At 35.6% G+C, this 19,965-nt stretch overlaps 1 protein-coding gene across 2 annotated transcripts in view; it reads left to right on the top strand.

The window, feature by feature from the left end:
- Positions 1–88: 88 nt before the first annotated feature.
- The window catches only part of asb3 (ankyrin repeat and SOCS box containing 3), a 152,517-nt gene continuing 132,640 nt past the window's right edge, over positions 89–19,965 (top strand). Inside the window, exons 1-4 of one of the 2 annotated variants that reach the window (XM_039738153.1) lie at positions 89–150; positions 660–884; positions 13,052–13,210; positions 18,030–18,142. In XM_039738153.1, the coding sequence (XP_039594087.1) occupies positions 689–884; positions 13,052–13,210; positions 18,030–18,142 (468 nt within the window). In that variant the 5' untranslated portion in view covers positions 89–150; positions 660–688. Of the gene's footprint in view, positions 151–191; positions 425–659; positions 885–13,051; positions 13,211–18,029; positions 18,143–19,965 lie in introns of those variants that run through there. The other variant, XM_039738154.1, reaches the window with a different exon arrangement.

Below are 19,965 nucleotides of genomic sequence, written 5' to 3'. Positions count from 1 at the left end.
ATATTAAAAATACAATAACCAGCTTGCCGCGTACCTGACGTTTAGTTGAGGCGGGACGTAACTGTTGATTAACCAATTAAATTCTAAAGACGCTTTGAGAGACTGCGTGAGGAGGAAGTTGAACAACTGGATGTTTATCAGAGGGATGCGGTAAGTGAGCAACGTTAGAAAGCAGTTTTAATTCGTTTTATGTAATAAGAAGCCCGATAATGTTTAATATATATATATATATTATTGACGTTAGGAAGATTTACTTTTCACGGTAAAGGTGTACGTTAGCAGCGTATTTGAGCGGTGTTTCTTCGTTTTTGTTATTACTTCTTAAGCCCGCGAGTTAAGGAATACAGTATTATTCATTTAAGTGCAATCGCCATTTGGTTAGATTTTTGGATTTCACATTGTCACTTTGCAACATTCTTAGAAGGTAATATTAATATGTAAAGCTTAATGCATTTGCATGCGAATATTGCTGCTAAAGTAAAGTATTACCTGTCATCACCTTGCAAACATAGGTTAAAAAGGATAACTTTTAGCTTTTTCAGGCCGTTGGTCTGTTCAGAGCTTCTTGGATATTCTTTAAAGTTAATTGAATTCCTGTATTAAGTCTGTTGATTATCTTCCATTTGATGCAACAAATAAGGTTCTCATTCATTGTTTAGGTTCTGTGCTTTTCTCTGGAGCAGCACCAATGAACTTCGGAGAGGCGTACAGGGATACCTGCTCAGTGGTTGGCATAGCTGCTAGAGAAGACAATCATAAGGTTTTAGAAAAGCTTATCAAACAAGGGCGTCGCATTAATATCGCGGATAACAGAGGCTGGATGCCAACGCATGAGGCAGCGTACTCGGATTCTCACAAATCCTTACGGTTGCTGATAAAAGCTGGTAAGCCTGCTTTGAACGGAAGGTCTTTTGATTTCAGTGCGGCTATTTTGTCGCTCGTTTGTAGCTTTCGACATCTATACTTACCTGTTCATCAATACAGTCATGGCCAAAATTATCAGCACCCCTGGAATTTTCCCAGAAAGTGCACCATTTCTCCCAGAAAATTGTTGCAGTTACAAATGTTTTGGTATACACATGTTTATTTCCTTCATGTGCATTGGAACAACACAAAAAACCAGAGAAAAAAAGCCAAATCTGACATCCTGTCACACAGAACTCCAAAAATGGGCCTGACGAAATTATTGGCATCTTTTCCAAATTGTGGGTAAATCATTTTATTTCAAGCATATAATGCTCGTTTGAACTCACCTGTGGCAAGAAACAGGTGCTGGCAATATAGCAATCGCACCTGAAGCCAGTTAAAATGGAGAAAAGTTGACTCAACCTTTCTGTTGTGTGTCTGAGTGTGCCACACTAAGCATGGAGAACAGAAAGAAGAGCAGAGAATTGTCTGAGGACTTGAGAAGAAAAATTGTGGAAAAATATCAACAATCTCAAGGCTACAAGTCCATCTCCAGAGATCTTCATTTCCTTTGTCCACTGTGTGCAACATAATCAAGAAGTTCACAACACATGGCACTGTAGCTAATCTACCTGGATGTGGATGGAAGAGAAAAATTGATAAAAGACTGCAAAGGAGGATAGTCCAAATGGTGGATAAACAGCCCCAATCAACTTCAAAACACATTCAAGCTGTTCTGCAGACTCGGGGTACAACAATGTCAGTTCAAACTATCCGTCGACATCTGAACGAAATAGGAGAGCCAGGAGGACCCCACTGCTGACACAGAAACTTAAAAAAAAAAAAAAAAGACTGGAGTTTGCCAAAATGTACTTGAGGAAGCCAAAATCCTTCTGGGCGAACGTCTTGTGGACAGGTGAGACCAAGGTAGAGCTTTTTGCTAAAGCTTATCATTCTACTGTTTGCAGAAAACGGAATTAGGCCTACGAAGAAAAGAACACAGTACCCAGAGTCAAACATGGTGGAGGTTCTAAGATGTATTGGGTTTGTTTTGCTGCCTCTGGCACTGGATGCCTTGACTTTGTGCAAGGCATCATGAAATCTGAAGACTACCAAAAGATATTGGGGCACAATGTAGGGCCCAGTGTCAGAAAGCTGGGTCTGCGTCAGAGGTCATGGGTGTTCCAGCAGGATAATGACCCCAAACATACCTCTAAAAGCACCTAAAAATGGTTGAAGACAAAATGCTGGAGAGTTCTGAAGTGGCCAGCAATGAGTCCGGATCTAAATCCGATTCAACACTTATGGAGAGATCTCAAAATTGCTGCTGGGAGAAGGAGCCCTTCAAATCTGAGAGACCTTGAGCAGTTTGCAAAAGAGTGGTCAGAAATTCCAGTTGAGAGGTGCAACAAGCTTGTTGATGGTTATAGGAATCGCTTGATTTCAGTTATTGTTTCCAAAGGGTGTGCAATCAAATATTAAGTTGAGAGTGCCAATAATTTTGTCCAGCCCGGTTTTTGAGTGTCGTGTGAAATGATGAGATTTGCCTTTTTTTTTCTCTGTGTTTTTGTGTTGTTCCAATGTACATAAAGGTAATAAACATGTGCATACCAAAACATTTGTAATTGCAACAATGTTCTGGGAGAAATAGTGCATTTTCTGGGAAAATTCCAGGGGTGCCGATAATTTCGGCCATGACTGTATGTGGTACTGATGTGTTTTATACAATGCATTTTAATGAGGTTCTAGCTGCCAAACCAGAAGTTGTATAGTGTGTTAAGATAAGAGAGCAATTATTTTTGTTTTTCAGATGTTAACTGTTTTGTGATTGAGGTCTAAAATGTAAGTGAGTCATCCATCATCTTCACTGCCTTGGTTATCAGTTTCACTGCTCTCACAAGTCTAGAATTTATTCTTTTTGTGTATGATTAGATTCCATAACCGTGGTAGCACCTTGGTTGGTTTCAACCATAAAAGCTACTTTATTGTATTTCCTGGTTTACACTCGTTTCATAAATATATGATTAATCAAACATTAATAAACAAGATGGCTTGTTGAATAACTGCATCCTTGATAGGGCAAAACTTCCAGTTTTTGTTGTTTCTTCTATTGAAACTCTGTACATAATGAAACTTTTGAACCCCATAAACTTGTTAAGTTAGAAATATACATGTAAAATGTCTTGGTCATTCACTCAGTAGTTTTAGAGTTTTGTATGGTTGTGTTGTTGAAACTCCCTTTAAGATACACCAATGAAACTGTTGAGACTTAATGCATCTGATATTTAAATTGCATGAACAATACAGGTAATGTATATACAGAATTTCTTAAAAGTAGACACAGCCATTTTTCAGTGATGTGTAATTTTTGTGTTGGTCTGCATTCACACAACACCCACCGCACCCCATCTCCCTGCCATCGTTCCCATGGAATCTTTAACATGGAATGAAGCCTTTACTACTTGTAGGGCCAAGCCTAAACAAGATTCATTACCATTAGACAAATCATTTTGGTGCTGTTTTGGTTTGGCCCTTTTCATGTGATAGTTTTTGAAATGCCATATATCTTATATTTTAAAGGATAATTTTGGTATTTTGTAAGCCCAAGTTATTTCTTTATAATGATAGTATATATTAGTTTGCCACATGAAAATGCATTTAAAATGAACAAATTTTATACATTTTTAAAAATTACACCCTTCTTGTGTTTTGTAATGGAGCCAAAAGATACTGGGGTCCCATTATAAAGAAAAGCCTAAAACTTCGGAAAGACTTTTTAATTGTGTGCCCTAGAATATAATTTCAAGTGGGAAATTAATATTTGTCATGTAATGAAGAAATAACATTGACTTGAGAAATACTGAACTTATCCTTAAGTTGGAACAATAGCAACCTTCATGTAATGGTTCAAATAATGTCCTTTGTATCAAAACAAATAAGTAACATCAGGCAAAGGCAAAAAGTGGAAAAGGCAGAGACTATTACAATTTTATTTATATAGATTCATTTGGTATGATCATTACAAAATCCATTTACTAAATTAAGCCATTGTTAGGACTTTGAAAGAATGCAGTGAACATGGCCAAATTAGACATTAACAGTTTTTATTTTATATATTGCCTTTCACATTAAACATATAATCAGAAGCCTTTGGGATTGCTTTATACATTTTACAGAGGGTATAGTGCCTTGCAAAATTACATTAAAAAAATTTGTCACTCTTTTATTTATTAGCACATTCATTATAAAACTTGCTTAATTCATGTCATTCGATTCTAATTTAATTTAAAAAGTGAAGTATACTGCTTAAAAAATTGTTACATTAGCTCTGTTTTTTTACATGCAAAGGACATTTACCTAATGAGGATGTAATTGACTTACTCTGGCTTCTTCCTGTGTATAGCATTTTCTTGATAAAACGTGGAACTGTCTAGGAATCATTGATGAACAGAAACCTAAAAGGAGCACTGTAAAAGAAATAATTTTTGAACTAAACTATATAATAGACTTAAGATTAATTGGAAATGAACCTGAAGTAAAGTTTTGCAAATGAATACTAAATATCATTCCAAAGGAGTCCAGTGATAAAGTGATCAGTTGCGTAGATTTCGAAATGGGTTCAAAACGGTATCAAAGTGTTTGGATTCCTCTGAGCACTGTTGACAAATAAGAAGAAATGTAAAGTGCACATCACACCACCTGTTCAGCACTGAAACCATTATGCCTGTCAAAACTCAATAATAAACAAGATGGAGACATGTGAACAAAGTCTCTGAGAGGCCAGTGGTTACCTTGAAAGAACTAGAGTTCACTGGGTGAGAGTAGGATAAAGTGGTATTAGTCAGTTATTTTAAGAGCTATGTGTAACACTGGTCTGTAAAGAAAGATGGCAAGAAATTAACCATTTCGCAGAAAGAATCATCTATAAAACAAACATGGAGAAGCATTTATAAATGTTTTGGTGGATTCAAGAGTGATAATATGTGCACACCAGAAAAACAGGAAAAATACATTTGTCAAAAAAAAAAAAAGGATTTATAAAACCTGGCTGTACATATTTCTACTCAATTTACCATTTATAAATCACAATCACCTTGTAAATATGCTTACATGAATGCGCCTTGAATGCTGCCTGAAACCTCTATATATGGAGCATGCAATTCAACCGCATACGTATGCAATCATGTTGCTGCACAACTTCATTGGCTGGTACAGCAGCCTCCCTCCTGACGTATCTGTGTTTCACAACTGAGAGTGCAAGACCATGTGCAGCATTATAGTGCCTCTTCTCTGTGTTTTTGGGGGTACGGGAAAGGCATAGGGTGCCAGCGCCTGACCAGATAGTTACTATAACCTGACACATGTAATGACATGATTTCTAGTACAACAAGTAGTACAGGCATTATGAAAAACTGAGGATTCAGCATGTTACCTTTCCAGCAAGTCAGCTAAACTTGGTACTGACACATCTTCCAAAATTTCTTTAACTTAAAAATAAATGAATCACAGTTTGAACCAGGCCACTGAGACACAACATTTTTCAGCCACATCATGGTATCACTTTTGTATTAATGGAATGCAACTGTGCATGGTTAACAAAAGCAACTTCATTCTCACTTGGTTCCCCTTATTACAATATGAATGCAGTAAATTGTCTGATTATGCTTGGAGAATCGCATACAACTAAAAATGGCATTTTTATGTTGGTGAAAACATGCTTTATATTTGTATGCCCACACCATACAAAAGCTGGATGTGGCACCTCTACAATTTGTTAATGGCTTCTAGTTCAGCAGGCATGACGGAGTGAAGACTAGCAGAGATATTCCTTACCTGTTGGCTAGTTCCTTCAGAAGTGACAGCAAGTAGCCGATATAAACTAAAAAATAACCAAAAAAGTTCTTCAGTGCAAATACACAACGTTGGCCTCCTTGAAAGGGTACTAAAATACAGTCTGTTCATCATATTCATCAATGCACATTATATTAATGCCTTGGCGATAAAAGTTATATGTGTAAATCATCATTTAGCTGGTTTGACAGCATTTCCCTATGTGAAAAGAGGGTGTTGTCATTTCCCAGTTGCTCTGAAATGTTGCATACTCATGGGTCAGAGTTGCTGTGTATATGCGCATGTTTCCTCATCAAGTTTTCTTTTATAAATCCCAATGTTTGCTTGGAAGTTGCATGCATACATTTCAAGCCTCTTTTTTGTGTCCACAAGCTACATAAATGAGGCTCCTGGAGTTTATCAAAAGAGTAAAAGTGGTCAGTTGACACTCAGTAGATGGCAATAAATAAATAATTCCTCAAACCTAGTCATCTTAAAGCCAACATAGAGTTTACCAGAGCACAAAAACACGCAGAGGGCACATCATGTGGCTAGACAAGACTATCTGTGGTTCAAACGCAAGGCATACCATTTCTTTAGTAAAGTATACAAGGGGTAATGTTACTTTAAGGTAAGTCTTCTATCAGTAGGACCTGAATAGCTTTCTAGACCTGAAGGGAAAATGGATGGAGCACAGTCCTGGAAAATGTTACCAGGAAGCATGTTTTAGTCTCGTGGTTTTTTTTTTTTAACAATAATAAGGCAAAATTACTTTGTAATGGCTCAAAAGTATCTCAAATACAACTCCCAAATATAGTGTGCAACATGATCATAAAAAACAAGTATATGTGCTATATACTTATGCATGTAGTGAAATTCACCCATTGACTGTGATTTGTAGTCTGGCAAATAACTAATTATGTTTTTAAATGTGTCCTGATTTGTATATGAATTTCCAGTAAGAATACAAATTTGGTTGATAATTCATTTCATTAGAACACTATTTTTAAAGTATCTAAATATGTTTGCACAACAGTTTAATTGTCCTTGAGGGAAATATGGATTTCTTAATTCTGATTCGACAGTATTTATACTTGTGCTTTTTGAAAAGCTTCATTTTATTGTTGGGTATAGCAATTTAAATGTAAATGGAAAGTTTATTTCTACAGTCGGCATCTGGGATATAAAAACATCTTTGTCCTTTTGGCTTTTCCTGTTATCACAGTTAACTATAGCAAAAATGATTTTTTTTTGGTTATAGATTTTGTACCATTATAATGTTAAAGGGCATTTAAATTTCATCGAAAAAAAAGAAACATTTTTTCATGTTTTCATTATAGGGTGTTGTATGTAGAATTCTGAGGAAAAAATTAATTTAATCCACTTTGGAATAAGGCTGTAACATAACAAAATGTGGAAAAGTGATATGCTGTGAATACTTTCCGGATGCACTGTACCATTAGTGTTCTTATAGTTGATGTGAAGATACTCTGTGAGAACCATGAAACTTCTGGAAAGATCTGGCATTTTGTAGGAAAATGAATAGTTCTTTTTGTCCTCTATTACAGTAGTAACAGATGTAAATTCTCTTGAAAATAGTGGAATTTTTTTTTCTTGATAAAGCTGAATTAGTACTTCTGGTGATATAGGACTGAAATATTACATGTTTACAAAAATGATAAGAGTAGTATGTCTAGTATACAGAAAGCTTTATTTAAAATTTGATAAATAAACCTAGATGGATACAGTATTTCGATAAATAAAAAATTAAAACATGTTCATTATTTATCATTATTAAATGTATAAGATGCTGTTCAAACACTTTTAAAAATGTAGAATTTCAGTTGCTGATCTGCCAATCTGATCTGATTACTGTCTAACAAACTATTTTGATGAACATTGTAGAACACTTTTTCTCTAATGCACTGTTTCAGTTTGGTCAGACTTTTCATAGTTTCCAGGGGCCTCATGTATAAACGGTGCATACACACAAAAATTTTGCGTAAGCCCGTTTCCACATTTACATTGCGATGTATAAAACCTAAACTTGGCGTAAAGCCACACACATTTTCATGCTAGCTCATTTTTGCAAACTGACGGCACCCAGCGTCAAAGCAGTGCTTTTGTTCTAGTGTGGTTTCCCTTTCTTTTTTCAGATCCACATCCCTGATGCGGCTTTATCAAATACACTGAAATTAACCGCGTATTGTTTATTAGTTAAAGGCATCTGATTGTAGTTAACCTGTAACAATTATAATGGTCAAACTCTTTCAAATACCATAGCTGCTTTAGCATTGATACTCTCACTGCACCACCTTCTTCTTCTATCAGCTGCTCCCGTTAAGGGTTGCCACAGCGGATCACCTTTTCCATAATACTCTCCCTGCACCACTGGAAGTATTTGCGTATATCACTGTATCAGAGTGTGGAATCACAACTCTACAGCAACTGATCAGAAAGAGAATTATCAGTACAGAGCATCTCGCACACACTGTCTCAGCCATGCTGCATGTTTGAACTGCTCTCATGTGAGAAATGCTTCGGAGCCTTTCCTGTAAGGACATCGCAATTCGAAAGCAGTTTCATCCCAACAACTATAAACGCAATCAATCAGTCCATCAAGTGCTCCTTGTAGAACTGTTTGTACTTATAAGTACCGAACAATTACCTCACTGTAAACTTGCAATACAGTTACAATATTGCACAACCTGCGCCACTTTATAAAGTGCATATTTACATATGATGGTGATATCATTTTTAAGATGAAATGCAGCAAAATATGTTTATTACATTATACAGATAAAATGTTAACATCATTTAAATAATCTGTATTTTTAATAATTAAACATGTGAGGACACGGTGTCACAGTGCTAGCAAGGTGCTGGCGCCTCGTTCAGGGATTGTTCCTACCTTGCGCTGTATTCTTGCTGGGGCTGGTGCGACACTGGAAGGATAGATGGATAGAATAATTAAACATGTACTACGAAGATATTTCAATGTTCCTTAAATGTTTTGATGAATCAGAATTCTAAGCTTACAGATGGCTTAACGTCTATTACAGAGCTGATTGTGTGGTGATTGGGTACTTGGGGAAAGAAAAGGAAAGACAGAAATTGGGTGTTAATACGTTTGAAAGAGGCAGTACTGTTGGAATAAATTATTTCATTGAAGGTTGCGCACGGAGCAGCAAGCATCTTGCGTGAGGCAGGAACAATCTCTGGATGGGGCGCCAGTTTGTCACTATCACTGCGCCACTGTGTTCCCATTTTTAATACATGCTTTAATTGATATAATATGAATACTGAAATGATATCAAGTATACATCTCAGTATTTAAATTATTCAGAGAACTGTAATATCAAAAATGTAATGGATTCTGTGTCCTGTCGGAGGAAGGGAAAACCCGTTTAAGAAGCGCGTAGTGATTCAAACACAGAGCACATAGGAGAACACATACAAAACAAAGCATTTAACATGTTACTTTAGTTATGATGGGATTTGAGAAACTAGTAAAGTAAATGATTTTAAAGTGAAGTTTATGATGTTCTATTTTAATGACAAAATAAACTACATGATTAAAGTGGAAATTTCGAGATTAAAGTTGACATTTCGAGCTTTTTTCTCCCCACTGTTTCCCTATTTTTGTTTTCTTTTCTCTGTACCATAATAAGCTTTTATATGACACTCGGACAGTGGGCTACGACTCCCCTTTTCACGGCGACTTTGATATCTGACAACTTCTTTTTTTATTTAGGGCACTGTGTGACTTTGTGAACTTGAGCTTTCGAGTTTCTCTGACACTCTGTGTCACTCGATCAATTTCCTTTTGTTGTTTTATATCACTGTTTAAACCAACAAATAGTACATTTTTCCTTGCCTCCATTTGGTATTCACTGAAATTCTTCTATTTTCCCTCGTGCTTTTGCCATTGCCTTTTCACAGAACGCTGAGCTTAAGGGCTATTTATATTGATTTGTATATTCAAAGAGGTGTAATTCTGGGAGGAGTTGGGGAGTGGCAGCAGGCGCATGGACATGCATTACTTTTCACGCTGACCAGGATTTATGTCGCGGAAGAACATGGAAGTTGGCGTAAGCACATATTTATGCACCTGAATTGTTTGTGCATACGCACGTTTCTGGTTTTGTCCGTACGCCATGTTATAGTGTGAATTCTATGCACAGAGCTATGCATAAGGCCCCAGGTGATGTCAAGTGAGAAAGTTTTAAGATGTTCTATTCAAGAGCAGATTAGTTATTATTTCATGTTTTTCTCCAAAATGTATTTAAAAAAAACACAACAAAAGTACATAACACAATGTAGACTTTTCATATCCATTTCCTTGGTATAAGCAGGATTGTTTCTGTTGGTAATGACTTTCAGTCTGTCACTGCATCATCCGCTAGGGAAATTTTCTGATTTTTAAGGGTCATCTGAAGGATGGGCAATGTAAGAATGTAGGCTTTTAGATTTTTGTCCACACTCAATTAACTCCTGTCCAAAAGGTTGTTTTAAACCTCATTAAATGGATTGTTTTCAGCCAAGTCAAAAATCACTTCTAGGGTTAAGTGAAAACCTTTGGTTTCTCCTTATATGAATGCTTTGTACTGCAGTAGCTGTGAGCTATCAGCTACTTTTAAAGGGTCAGGTTTCCAGAATAGGACCCATGCTGTCTGCATTATTACATGAGTAGCTTGATCACTTACATACCCCTCTGAGACCGTGTGTCCTTTTGTGACGTTTCCTTCTTTAACATCATTTTCTATATAAGTAGAGGGTCAGGTAACCTTGGTAACAGCTAAATTCGTAGTTGCACTTTAGTCTCTTTAATGGTGATGCTTTTGTGTTGAACGTCCAGAGCGCTTAGCACTTACACGCATTTTATACTTTACCCCGGTGGTGTCCAGTGTTCCTCATTTTCTTGTTTTTGTTAGGTCATTGCATGATAGTAGATACCCAGTACCCTGCACATTAATGACCAGATGCTAATGAACCATTTATTAATGCACACTGTCACACACGTGCGCATGGGAGGCAGCTAAAGGGCTCGAGTAAGGACAGTTCTGAGACATACCAGGATGTGGTAGAGTGCACTGACTATTTTTCTTCCTTGCCTGCAGGCCATTCCCGGGGGATTCCGCCTGGCTCTCCTGACGTCACTTCCGGGACCGAGCCTATCGAAGGAGACCTTGCTGGCTCCGGCCCCTGTGATGTCACGTCCGGGCTCGAACCAATGGCTGAAGACCTCAATGAGCCCGACCCCTATGATCTCAATTCCTGTCTTCCCCTTGAAAAACCACCTCCTTTTTCCTATACCCTCAGTTCTGTATTGGACTCGGTTTTGTGCACAGCAGTGCTATTATTTGAAAAGACAATTTGCAGCCAGGAAAACAAATTATACGGGTGGCTGCCCCAAACCTTGCTTTGTCTCATCGTGGCTTTTGTGACAACACATACATAAGTATTTTCTCTCTTACTTGGCTCCTCTAAACATCCATTCATGTGATCATAACTCGGTATAACTGGGTTACCTTTAAAATCTTGCAACACTTTTGAAATAGGTATTTATTAAAAAATTGTTTGAAAATAATCTGATAACTTGGTGTTTTTGCTTTTCTCCTCATTTTTGCACATAATCTCTGTTAACTTCAACAAACATGTGCCAGTGAGAATCAAAAATATGTATCCCCTTCTTGTACAGGTCTGAATCCTGCACTCACAGCTTCTGCTTCTTTAATAGCCTGTCAACATGAATGGTTTCAAAGTGACAAGAATATTTTTTTTAGTTGCTAACATCTCCAGGTAATTTTGACAGAGTCATAGAAAGTGTTTCAAAATGTTTTATGCAATGTGTGTGTGAGTGTGCATGTGTCTGTGTAAACTAACAAGGCATTTGGGATTTACTAGTAAGTAATAAAAACCACCATTATCAGTGTCAAGTGTAAATATTGGAATGTAAAATTAATTAATGGAAAAAGAAAATGCTAATTTTATTTAGCATGATAAAAAAATCATACCAAAAAGGTTTTTCCTATGAGTAATATTACAGTATTTGTTGTGCTTTTTCTGTCAGTAATGCCATTTTGATGTAAACCATTTTGAAATTAACAGGCTGTGTTTATTATTTGTCACATTTTAAGTTGTTTGCTTGAAAATTAATTTATGGAAATATAGACTGTGTTTATATGTGTTAAGAAATTGTGTAATTTATATTTTCTTTATTAATTGTTATGTTCTGTCATTACAATTTAAATTGAAGTATGTTACAGGGGATTTTTTTTTACCTTAAAATAATTTTTTAAGCTGTCTTAGTAATAAGCATTCATATATCTTTAAAAGTGTTCTTTAGTAAGGAACTAAATTCATTTATGGTGTGGTATGACAAGAACTTTGTCAGCTTTGGAAAAATTATTAACACTCTAGATTAAATTCAGTAAGTCTGGTAGGGAAGTATACAGACAGTTAGACAATAAGATGATAAATAAATAAATAGTATAAGTAAGCAGAAGAAGAAGAATTACAGTATTTAGTGATGTGGTTGCAGATGGCAGTACAGATGTAACATGCAGTAGAATTAGACAAACAGCAAACCAGAAGTGAAAATGGGATGAGCTGCTTGGCTGGCTTTCAAGGTGATGAATTCAGCCCTCCTCAGATACTGGGTGAACGAAATGGTATGAAGCCTTAGATGGTCAGCCCCAATGATTGTAGGAGCATTACAGATAGTCATTTGAAGGAATTACTTTATTTGGAAGTTGCTAAACCACACCATGATGCATCCGTTCAGGATATTTTCAATAGTGCAGCAGTAGAAGTTCACCAGGATTTTGGCTCCCACCCCAGAGCTCTCAAGTCAAGGAAAAAAAAAAATTGAGGATGCAGGTGGTGTAGACAGTCCCTGAAAGGCAGTCAGTGATCTGGACACCCAGGAACTGGGAGATGCTATCTGCCTGGATGGGGGAGCGTGGTAGCATTTGTTCTTACTTTAGTAAATAATGTCTTGTATACTTAGTTTTGTGAGCATATTGATAATCATTCAAATGCCTAACCCTCTTCTCCCACCAGACCTCTTCAAGCAATGCTCATAAAATGTAGCTTAACAGACTGTGAGAAAAGCTACAGCAGTGCCATTACATTTCTATATATCTATATATATATATATATATATATATATATATATATATATATATATATATATATATATAGTGTAGTGTAGAAATATTGCTTTTTTAAAAACTGTTAGACTAGTAATATGACAATTATTCATTAATAATAAGGCACAGTATATGCTTGAACATATTTTGCTTTTTTGCAGGTAATTCAAGTTCTTATTTAAATTCAAAAACATTTGAGGGCCAAACTGCCTTACATCTTGCAGCTTCCAGGGGAAATGTCAGAAGTTCTGAAATTCTATTAAAAGCTGGTGCACAAGTTAATGAAACTACAAATGAATTGGAAACACCTTTATTTTTAGGTAAAGAACACTATATTTCATTTCATGATTTTACCAAAGTGGATTATCATGGTGCAATACTGTATAAAAGCAGCTTTACACATTCTTCTCAAATATTATGTGATAATATCTGGTCTATTTATTCTACTCTTCTGGTTTTCTTGATGGTGATGTGTTTAAAGCTGCTGCCTCTGAACACCACAATCCTTGGTTAAAATCCCAGGCTGTGTACAATCTGTGTAGAGTCTAAATGTTCTCCCAATGTTTTCATGAGGTTAACTCTGGATTTCCTTCCATATCTCAATGATTTCTTTGTTACATTAGCTAGTAACTGCAAATTGGCCCCTGAGTATTACTATAAGTAGAAGTAGTAATAGTATTGTCATTATGAGAGAGTGTTGGTGTATGCACTATTTTGCTTACGGTGTTGACTGTGCAGAGTTATTTACTGGCTTCCCTTTAATGCTTCTGTTTATTTTAAGTGGATTACAAGGGTTTGATGATGGATGCTATATGAATAATTCTTCCTGGGCAGTGATGTAGTAAATATAACAGTTGTTTTATACTGTAGCTTAGACAATTTAAATATGAAAAGACAATGTACTGTACCTAGATATATTTAAATGTATAAAACAATATAAAATTATTGTAAAACAGTGTGTTGTTGCTGTTATTATTATTATTATACTGTTACTAAAGCTCAGTCCACTAACTTCAAGTTGCCTGTTTCAGTCAGTCGCTTTGTTACAGAGGACATTCTTTGTCAGAGAATGACTGGGTATTCAGTTCTTAGCTTGTTAAAAATATTGAAAGATTAATCTTGCAGTGTCGAAAAGGATTTCTTGTTCATATTTTAGTTCATCAGTGTATATGAGTAAGTTTTGAAAAATACATGGTAAGATAAAAATGAAGAAATTTCAAGACACAGAAGTGGAGGTTTTAAATAATTAATAGAAAGATATGGCACCAGGCTTGTTTACAATATAGAAATATGAGATATGACTGACTAAACTGTACATTTTCATTCTCTCTTAATCAAGTTCGTACAGTAGTTGTTGTAGTTTAAAAGCAGATATATGGTAAACAATGTACTCAATTATTTAAAATAAAACTTAAATGAGGGCCTAAAATAATTGTAGCATTTTAACAGAAACTGAATATTATGTGAGTTTTAAAGTCTGTATATACAGTTGTGCTTGAAAGTTTGTGAACCCTTTAGAATTTTCTATATTTCTGCATAAATATGACCTAAAACATCATCAGGTTTTCACTCAAGTCCTAAAAGTAGATAAAGAGAAACCAGTTAAACAAATGTTACAAAAATATTATACTTGGTCATTTATGTATTAAGGAAATGGCTGACTGACACAGGGATTATGCAACATAAATACCATCCGGTTATTTTTTCATAGATGTTTTTTTGCATTGTTTGTACAACATTGATCACTATTGGTGACTGGTTTATTATGTCATTAATTCATTTCCCTTTTCTACATGAAAACATATATTACATTTTTTTCTTAGCAAAATACATTAGATATAAAAAAAAAAATAGGTGGAGTACTCCTTTAATCTTCACCCTAGCTACTTTATTTTTCATCCAATAACATATTTACCGTAGATCCCGGAATATAAGCCGACTCGGTATATTAGCCGACCCCCTTCTCTACCTACTAGATTACATGTATTTGCCGATGACCGGTATTTAAGCCGACCCCCTTTTCCAAGCAAAATTTTCTAAATTTCCTTAAAAGTGTCTCTTCAGGTATATTTTTATCATGTGTATCGGCGAGAATTTGAGACTGCCGGCATTTTTGATGGAAACCAGGAAGTGATTGCAGAGAAGTTTGGTAAAATGAAACCTTTGTGTTGAAACTATATACGCAAATACGGTACATTGGCGGGTGGATTTCCAGAGACTCGTTATAAATTTGATTAACTTCAATACGCAATACAGTGGACCCTTGACTTACAAACTTAATTCATTCGCGAAGGCTAACCCATAATGCGTTCCGAACCTCCCACTGCAACACTTACTTAACCTTTTCATAATAAAAAAGGGTTGTATAATGTGCATAATTTACCAAAACACCAATAATTTTTCTAATGTGCTAACCAAAAAGTTATAAAAAGTGACAAGCCTACCAGAAGTAGGCTAGATTAAGCTATGAGCATGGCGGCGCGCATTGTCGCAGCAGCTCAGGGCTCTCCTTTTCAGTGCACTTTTTTGTTGTTTTTGTACTTTTTTTTTTTTTCCTTGTTTGTGCACGATCGGTTCGGCTAACATCCGCTACACCCGTCAGAACCTTATAGACATCGGTGTCTAGAGCCAGACATGTGTTTCGAGGGTTTTCATCACACGCACAACATCCCAGACAACATAGCGAGACCAGTGGGCTCTCCGTGGATTGTTGTCGGGTCTAAGAGACGACACAGACGGAGGAGGGAAAGAAAGCAGAAGCGGGGCCGCAGATCCGGCATTATGCTAAGGCTAAAAAAACAACCATACAAGCCCTATACAGAACTTTTTTTCTGCACTGAAGGAGCTGCTTTTAATCGCATTGTAGATGTGTATAGTGACAATAAAAGGCATTCTGTTCTAGAAACAACAATTTCATACTGTACTCGCCATTTAATTTGACATCTTTGGGCTGCAGGAAGGGAGGAGGAGGAAAATGAAACAGAAGGTGGTTATTGTTTAGAAGGAGCCTCCTTATGCAAATCTTTTCTTTGTAAAATTGTCGAGATGGTGGATTTCGACATGCTGTACCTATTAGCGAGATCGGTCACACGAACAGCACTCTCATATTTCCACACAATTTCCATCTTTGTTTCGATTGTGATCGCTTTCTTTACCTTCTCTTCCTTCCTTAGCAATTATGTGTCTTGTTTGCATGGTCTTAATGAATTATATATATAGGTAAATCACTGCAATGACCGAAATTACATCCACAAACACATGTATCTGGGCTCCGACTGACGCTACTGACACTCTCGGTTGTTTGTTTACAATCATGCAAGCGGATACACATGACCACATCCGGGTCGTAACGTTGATCGGAAATCAAAACAAAAATTTTTATTTTAAACTTCCCGATAATTTATTATAAATTTTATTAATAAAATCAACAACTAAAACACTTTTTTGAATAAATTCTTTATTTAATTTAAAGTACCGGCATGCAAAGTTATTTCTTCATCTGAAAGATGGCTCTGTGGTTGCATCATTATTTACTTCCGTATTTATCAGCAAAACTGGCATTGCGCTCGAAATCTTGAATCTGAAACTATACTCGTATAAACCGACCTCCAAACTCCAAGCCAAAAATCTAGGACGAAATTCTCGGCTTATATAACGGAATCTACGGTACCTCAGAATCTATAACCACTCCTAATGCTATTTTCTTGTCTAAAATCAAAACATATCTGCTTCTCTTGGTTTTCTTCAAGACTTTCCAAAATTGTAAGTTGCGACCATTCATTTCTGTCATGAACAACTGCTCTTACTTGCTTATCATTACATCTTTTACCAACGAACTACTTTCTCCAAGGTGCATCTTGTATAGGACTATCATAAGCAGGTGTGGCGCCTATAGAGTACTATGGACCACAGCATTTTACCTCTTCTATTATTTTAAGTTCTTTTCCAGGCTCCAGACTCCCTTTTAGCTGCATTTTACTACACAGAGGACAATAACTCTAATTTCTTTTTATGGTACTTGTTCAGTGTACATTTTGACCAAATGTTAGAAAAGTTTTCTTCCTGCTTAGGACTATAGACATATGGGAAACGTTGTCTGCATATTTGTCTATATATTTAAGACTAACTTGTTAGCAAAATAGAAACTGGCATGCCTTGATTTGGTATTTTCTTGAAGAGGCAGACAGGAAGAGTTGACTAGCTGCTTTTGTCCTGATAAATGCATCCCTCCTTATCACTTTCCAATTTCATTGTTATGCTGTACCCCATATATTATTAACCTTCACATTTTATCTGGAAAAAAACCTTAGTATCCTTAATGTGATATATTTTTTTTTTATATCCTGTTCATAAACTTTTTATTTACTTCTTTCACTTTCTCTGTATTACATTATATAAATCACATTGAACATTTTAAACTTTTTTTTTCTTTTCTCACTTTCTGTTTATTCCTAGTATATTTCAGTAATATTTACTACATTCTCGCTCTTTTGTTCTATCCCTGCTTTTATTAAAAAGGCTGTTAAGATAAGCCCTTCAAGCGTCTCTTCTAGTTCTAAAGTTAAGAATATCCTCTCGGAATTTATTTTGAAGCCATATAAACATGTTTATTTGAATGTTTGTACTAGTAAATGTTAAAATAACTGGAAAACCTTGCTGTGACTAGTTTTATGGAGTTTAGTTTAGCACCATGGCAATGGTGCAAATGCAGTCATGTTAAACAGGTATTAACATTGTTATGTTGTAGTAAGTATATCATACACAGTTGTATACATTAGTATTGTTCAACTTTTATTTTTGGGAACCTGAATTTATTTTGGTATGTAGTTCCAAAATTGTAATTTTGCTGTTTCCACATGACACATACAGTACTCAAGGTCGAAAAAACATAATTGAAGCAAAAGTATTGTACTTAATTTGAAATATCTGAACTACTTTGAAGAGAGGTATTAATTGATTTATTAAAATTATATCCAGCAAAAATTTGTTTTGTTTTCCTTAGATTCTTCAGGAATCTAATTAGGCATTTACTGCTCGAATTTATAGATGTACTGTATTTATTTACAGTACTTGCTGAGTGACTGTAATTTACATATGCACAAATTTATTGTATTTTTGTTCTTGCCTTGTGTGAAAAAGCTGTAGGGAGTGGTAACACAGATACAGTGAATCTTCTGATTGAACATGGAGCAAATGTCGATGGATCTCATTCACTGTGTGGATGGAATTCCTTACACCAAGCAGCCTTTCAGGTAAACCTTTTTTCATTTTTGAAAATATTGAAAAAATCAGTTTTCTTTCTGTAGTACTCAAACAATGATGTTATTAACAAAGCAACAACCTATAATGTAACTAATAAATTAAACATAGATTTCTAGGAAATGTGTAAAAATATGTGTAATGAAGCAATATAAATTGAATTCAGAAAATACTGAATAGTGCATGTTAAGCAGTTGGGTTACATTTCAAAGTGTGTTTAAAAGAAAACTATAATCTTGTGATAAGTGGTCCGTAGCATTGGGAAAATAAGTAATCATATCCTGGGAATTGCAGGATCCAATTAGGTGTGGGTGTGCGCACCCCAATAAATGCCGTTCATTTTGGGGTTTATTGGGGTGTTTGGCTGGTCGCACATAGACGTGTGAAGGCAACAGTCAGTCTGGTGCCTCATTCACACCTCGGAGGTGGCTGCGTATCACACCTGCGCCAATCAGGCCAGATAAAAGGAGCCTGCATGGGACAAGAAAGAGCAGAACAGAAAGAAAGAAGATGGAGAATGAAAAGAAAGATTTGGAGGGTAAAGATGGAGTAACTACTGTATCACCCTGCCACTCTACAATTAAAATATAAAGTTAATATTTCTTTACTTATTTTTTATTTTGTTGTTATTGGTAAAGTCTGTCCATATTGATATCGGGCAGAAAATAAGCATGTCATACCATACTATTTCCTAAGCCTGCTCACTTTGAATTTAGTTTAAAAATAAGGTTTACTGTTGCTTATCGGACATCCCCACAGTAAGAGTTTGGATTCATGGTTCCTTGCTAATCTAATTCAAATTCAGGAACATAATAAAATAGTTATGTTCCAAACATGTGTTGTACTGGGGGAAAAAGATTAAGACCATATAACAGTTTGAGGAATCATCTTTCTATCGATTTTCTAGTCTTTTTACAGTATTTTGATGGTTCAATACTTTTTGTTATATTTAAACTAAATGAACGTCTCATGCAGTTGTTTAAAAACTTGTCAGTTTTAGAAACAGACAAAGGGGGAGTTGCTAGCAAGAGTATCATGCAATTCATTATGCATATTGGTATAATGTGTTTACCAATGTTATAAAATTTGTATGATGCACATGTGTGCAGTAAGGAAATCTGAATGTTTCCATTTAAAAGGAAGTAGTTAAATCACCAATCAGCTGACATAGGTATTAGATAGGAAACAAGTGTCTGAAATTACAGTGGACTGAAATCTTCTAATCTGAACTGATGGGAAGTATTTTTCTGTGTTATTCTCCATTCTGAACCCACATGTTTGCCTCGGTTGTGTTATAACAAGAAATAAAAGCTGTATAAGTACCACAGGAGTTTCCACCACTATGAATCGCATTACATTTCATATCATTAATGCTATTGTTATATATAGCAAGAATGTAAATACAGTAATTTACTATGTTTAATTCATCTATCCATTAATTTACTTAATCACATTAAGCCCAAACCTAACAGTATACTGTCTCTGAATTGAAACATAGCCAAAGCAGTCATTCTATATTACTAACTAAATGATAGTTGGAGGATTCAAGAAAACAAAAATCGGTTGAAGAAGTTGTGAGGAAACTGGACTCTATCCCAATAAGTATTGGGTACATTAACATTTTTGAACAACTTTGCTCCTGCCCATTTAAACAAATCTGTGTCTTTTATGTGTGCTCATTATTTAATTAGTAATCTATAAAACTTGTATCTATGTGCAAACTTGTCATGACACCTGCACCCAGTGAAGAGCACTATACAATAATAAACTGAGTTGCTAAAATGGGCAGATCAGACTATACATATCACCAGCAAGT

Source organism: Polypterus senegalus, chromosome 16, assembly GCF_016835505.1.
Source record: "Polypterus senegalus isolate Bchr_013 chromosome 16, ASM1683550v1, whole genome shotgun sequence".
Classification (NCBI taxonomy): Eukaryota; Metazoa; Chordata; class Cladistia; order Polypteriformes; family Polypteridae; genus Polypterus; species Polypterus senegalus.
Note: the sequence above shows the minus strand (reverse complement) of the source record. Positions and strands in the feature narration are given on the sequence as shown.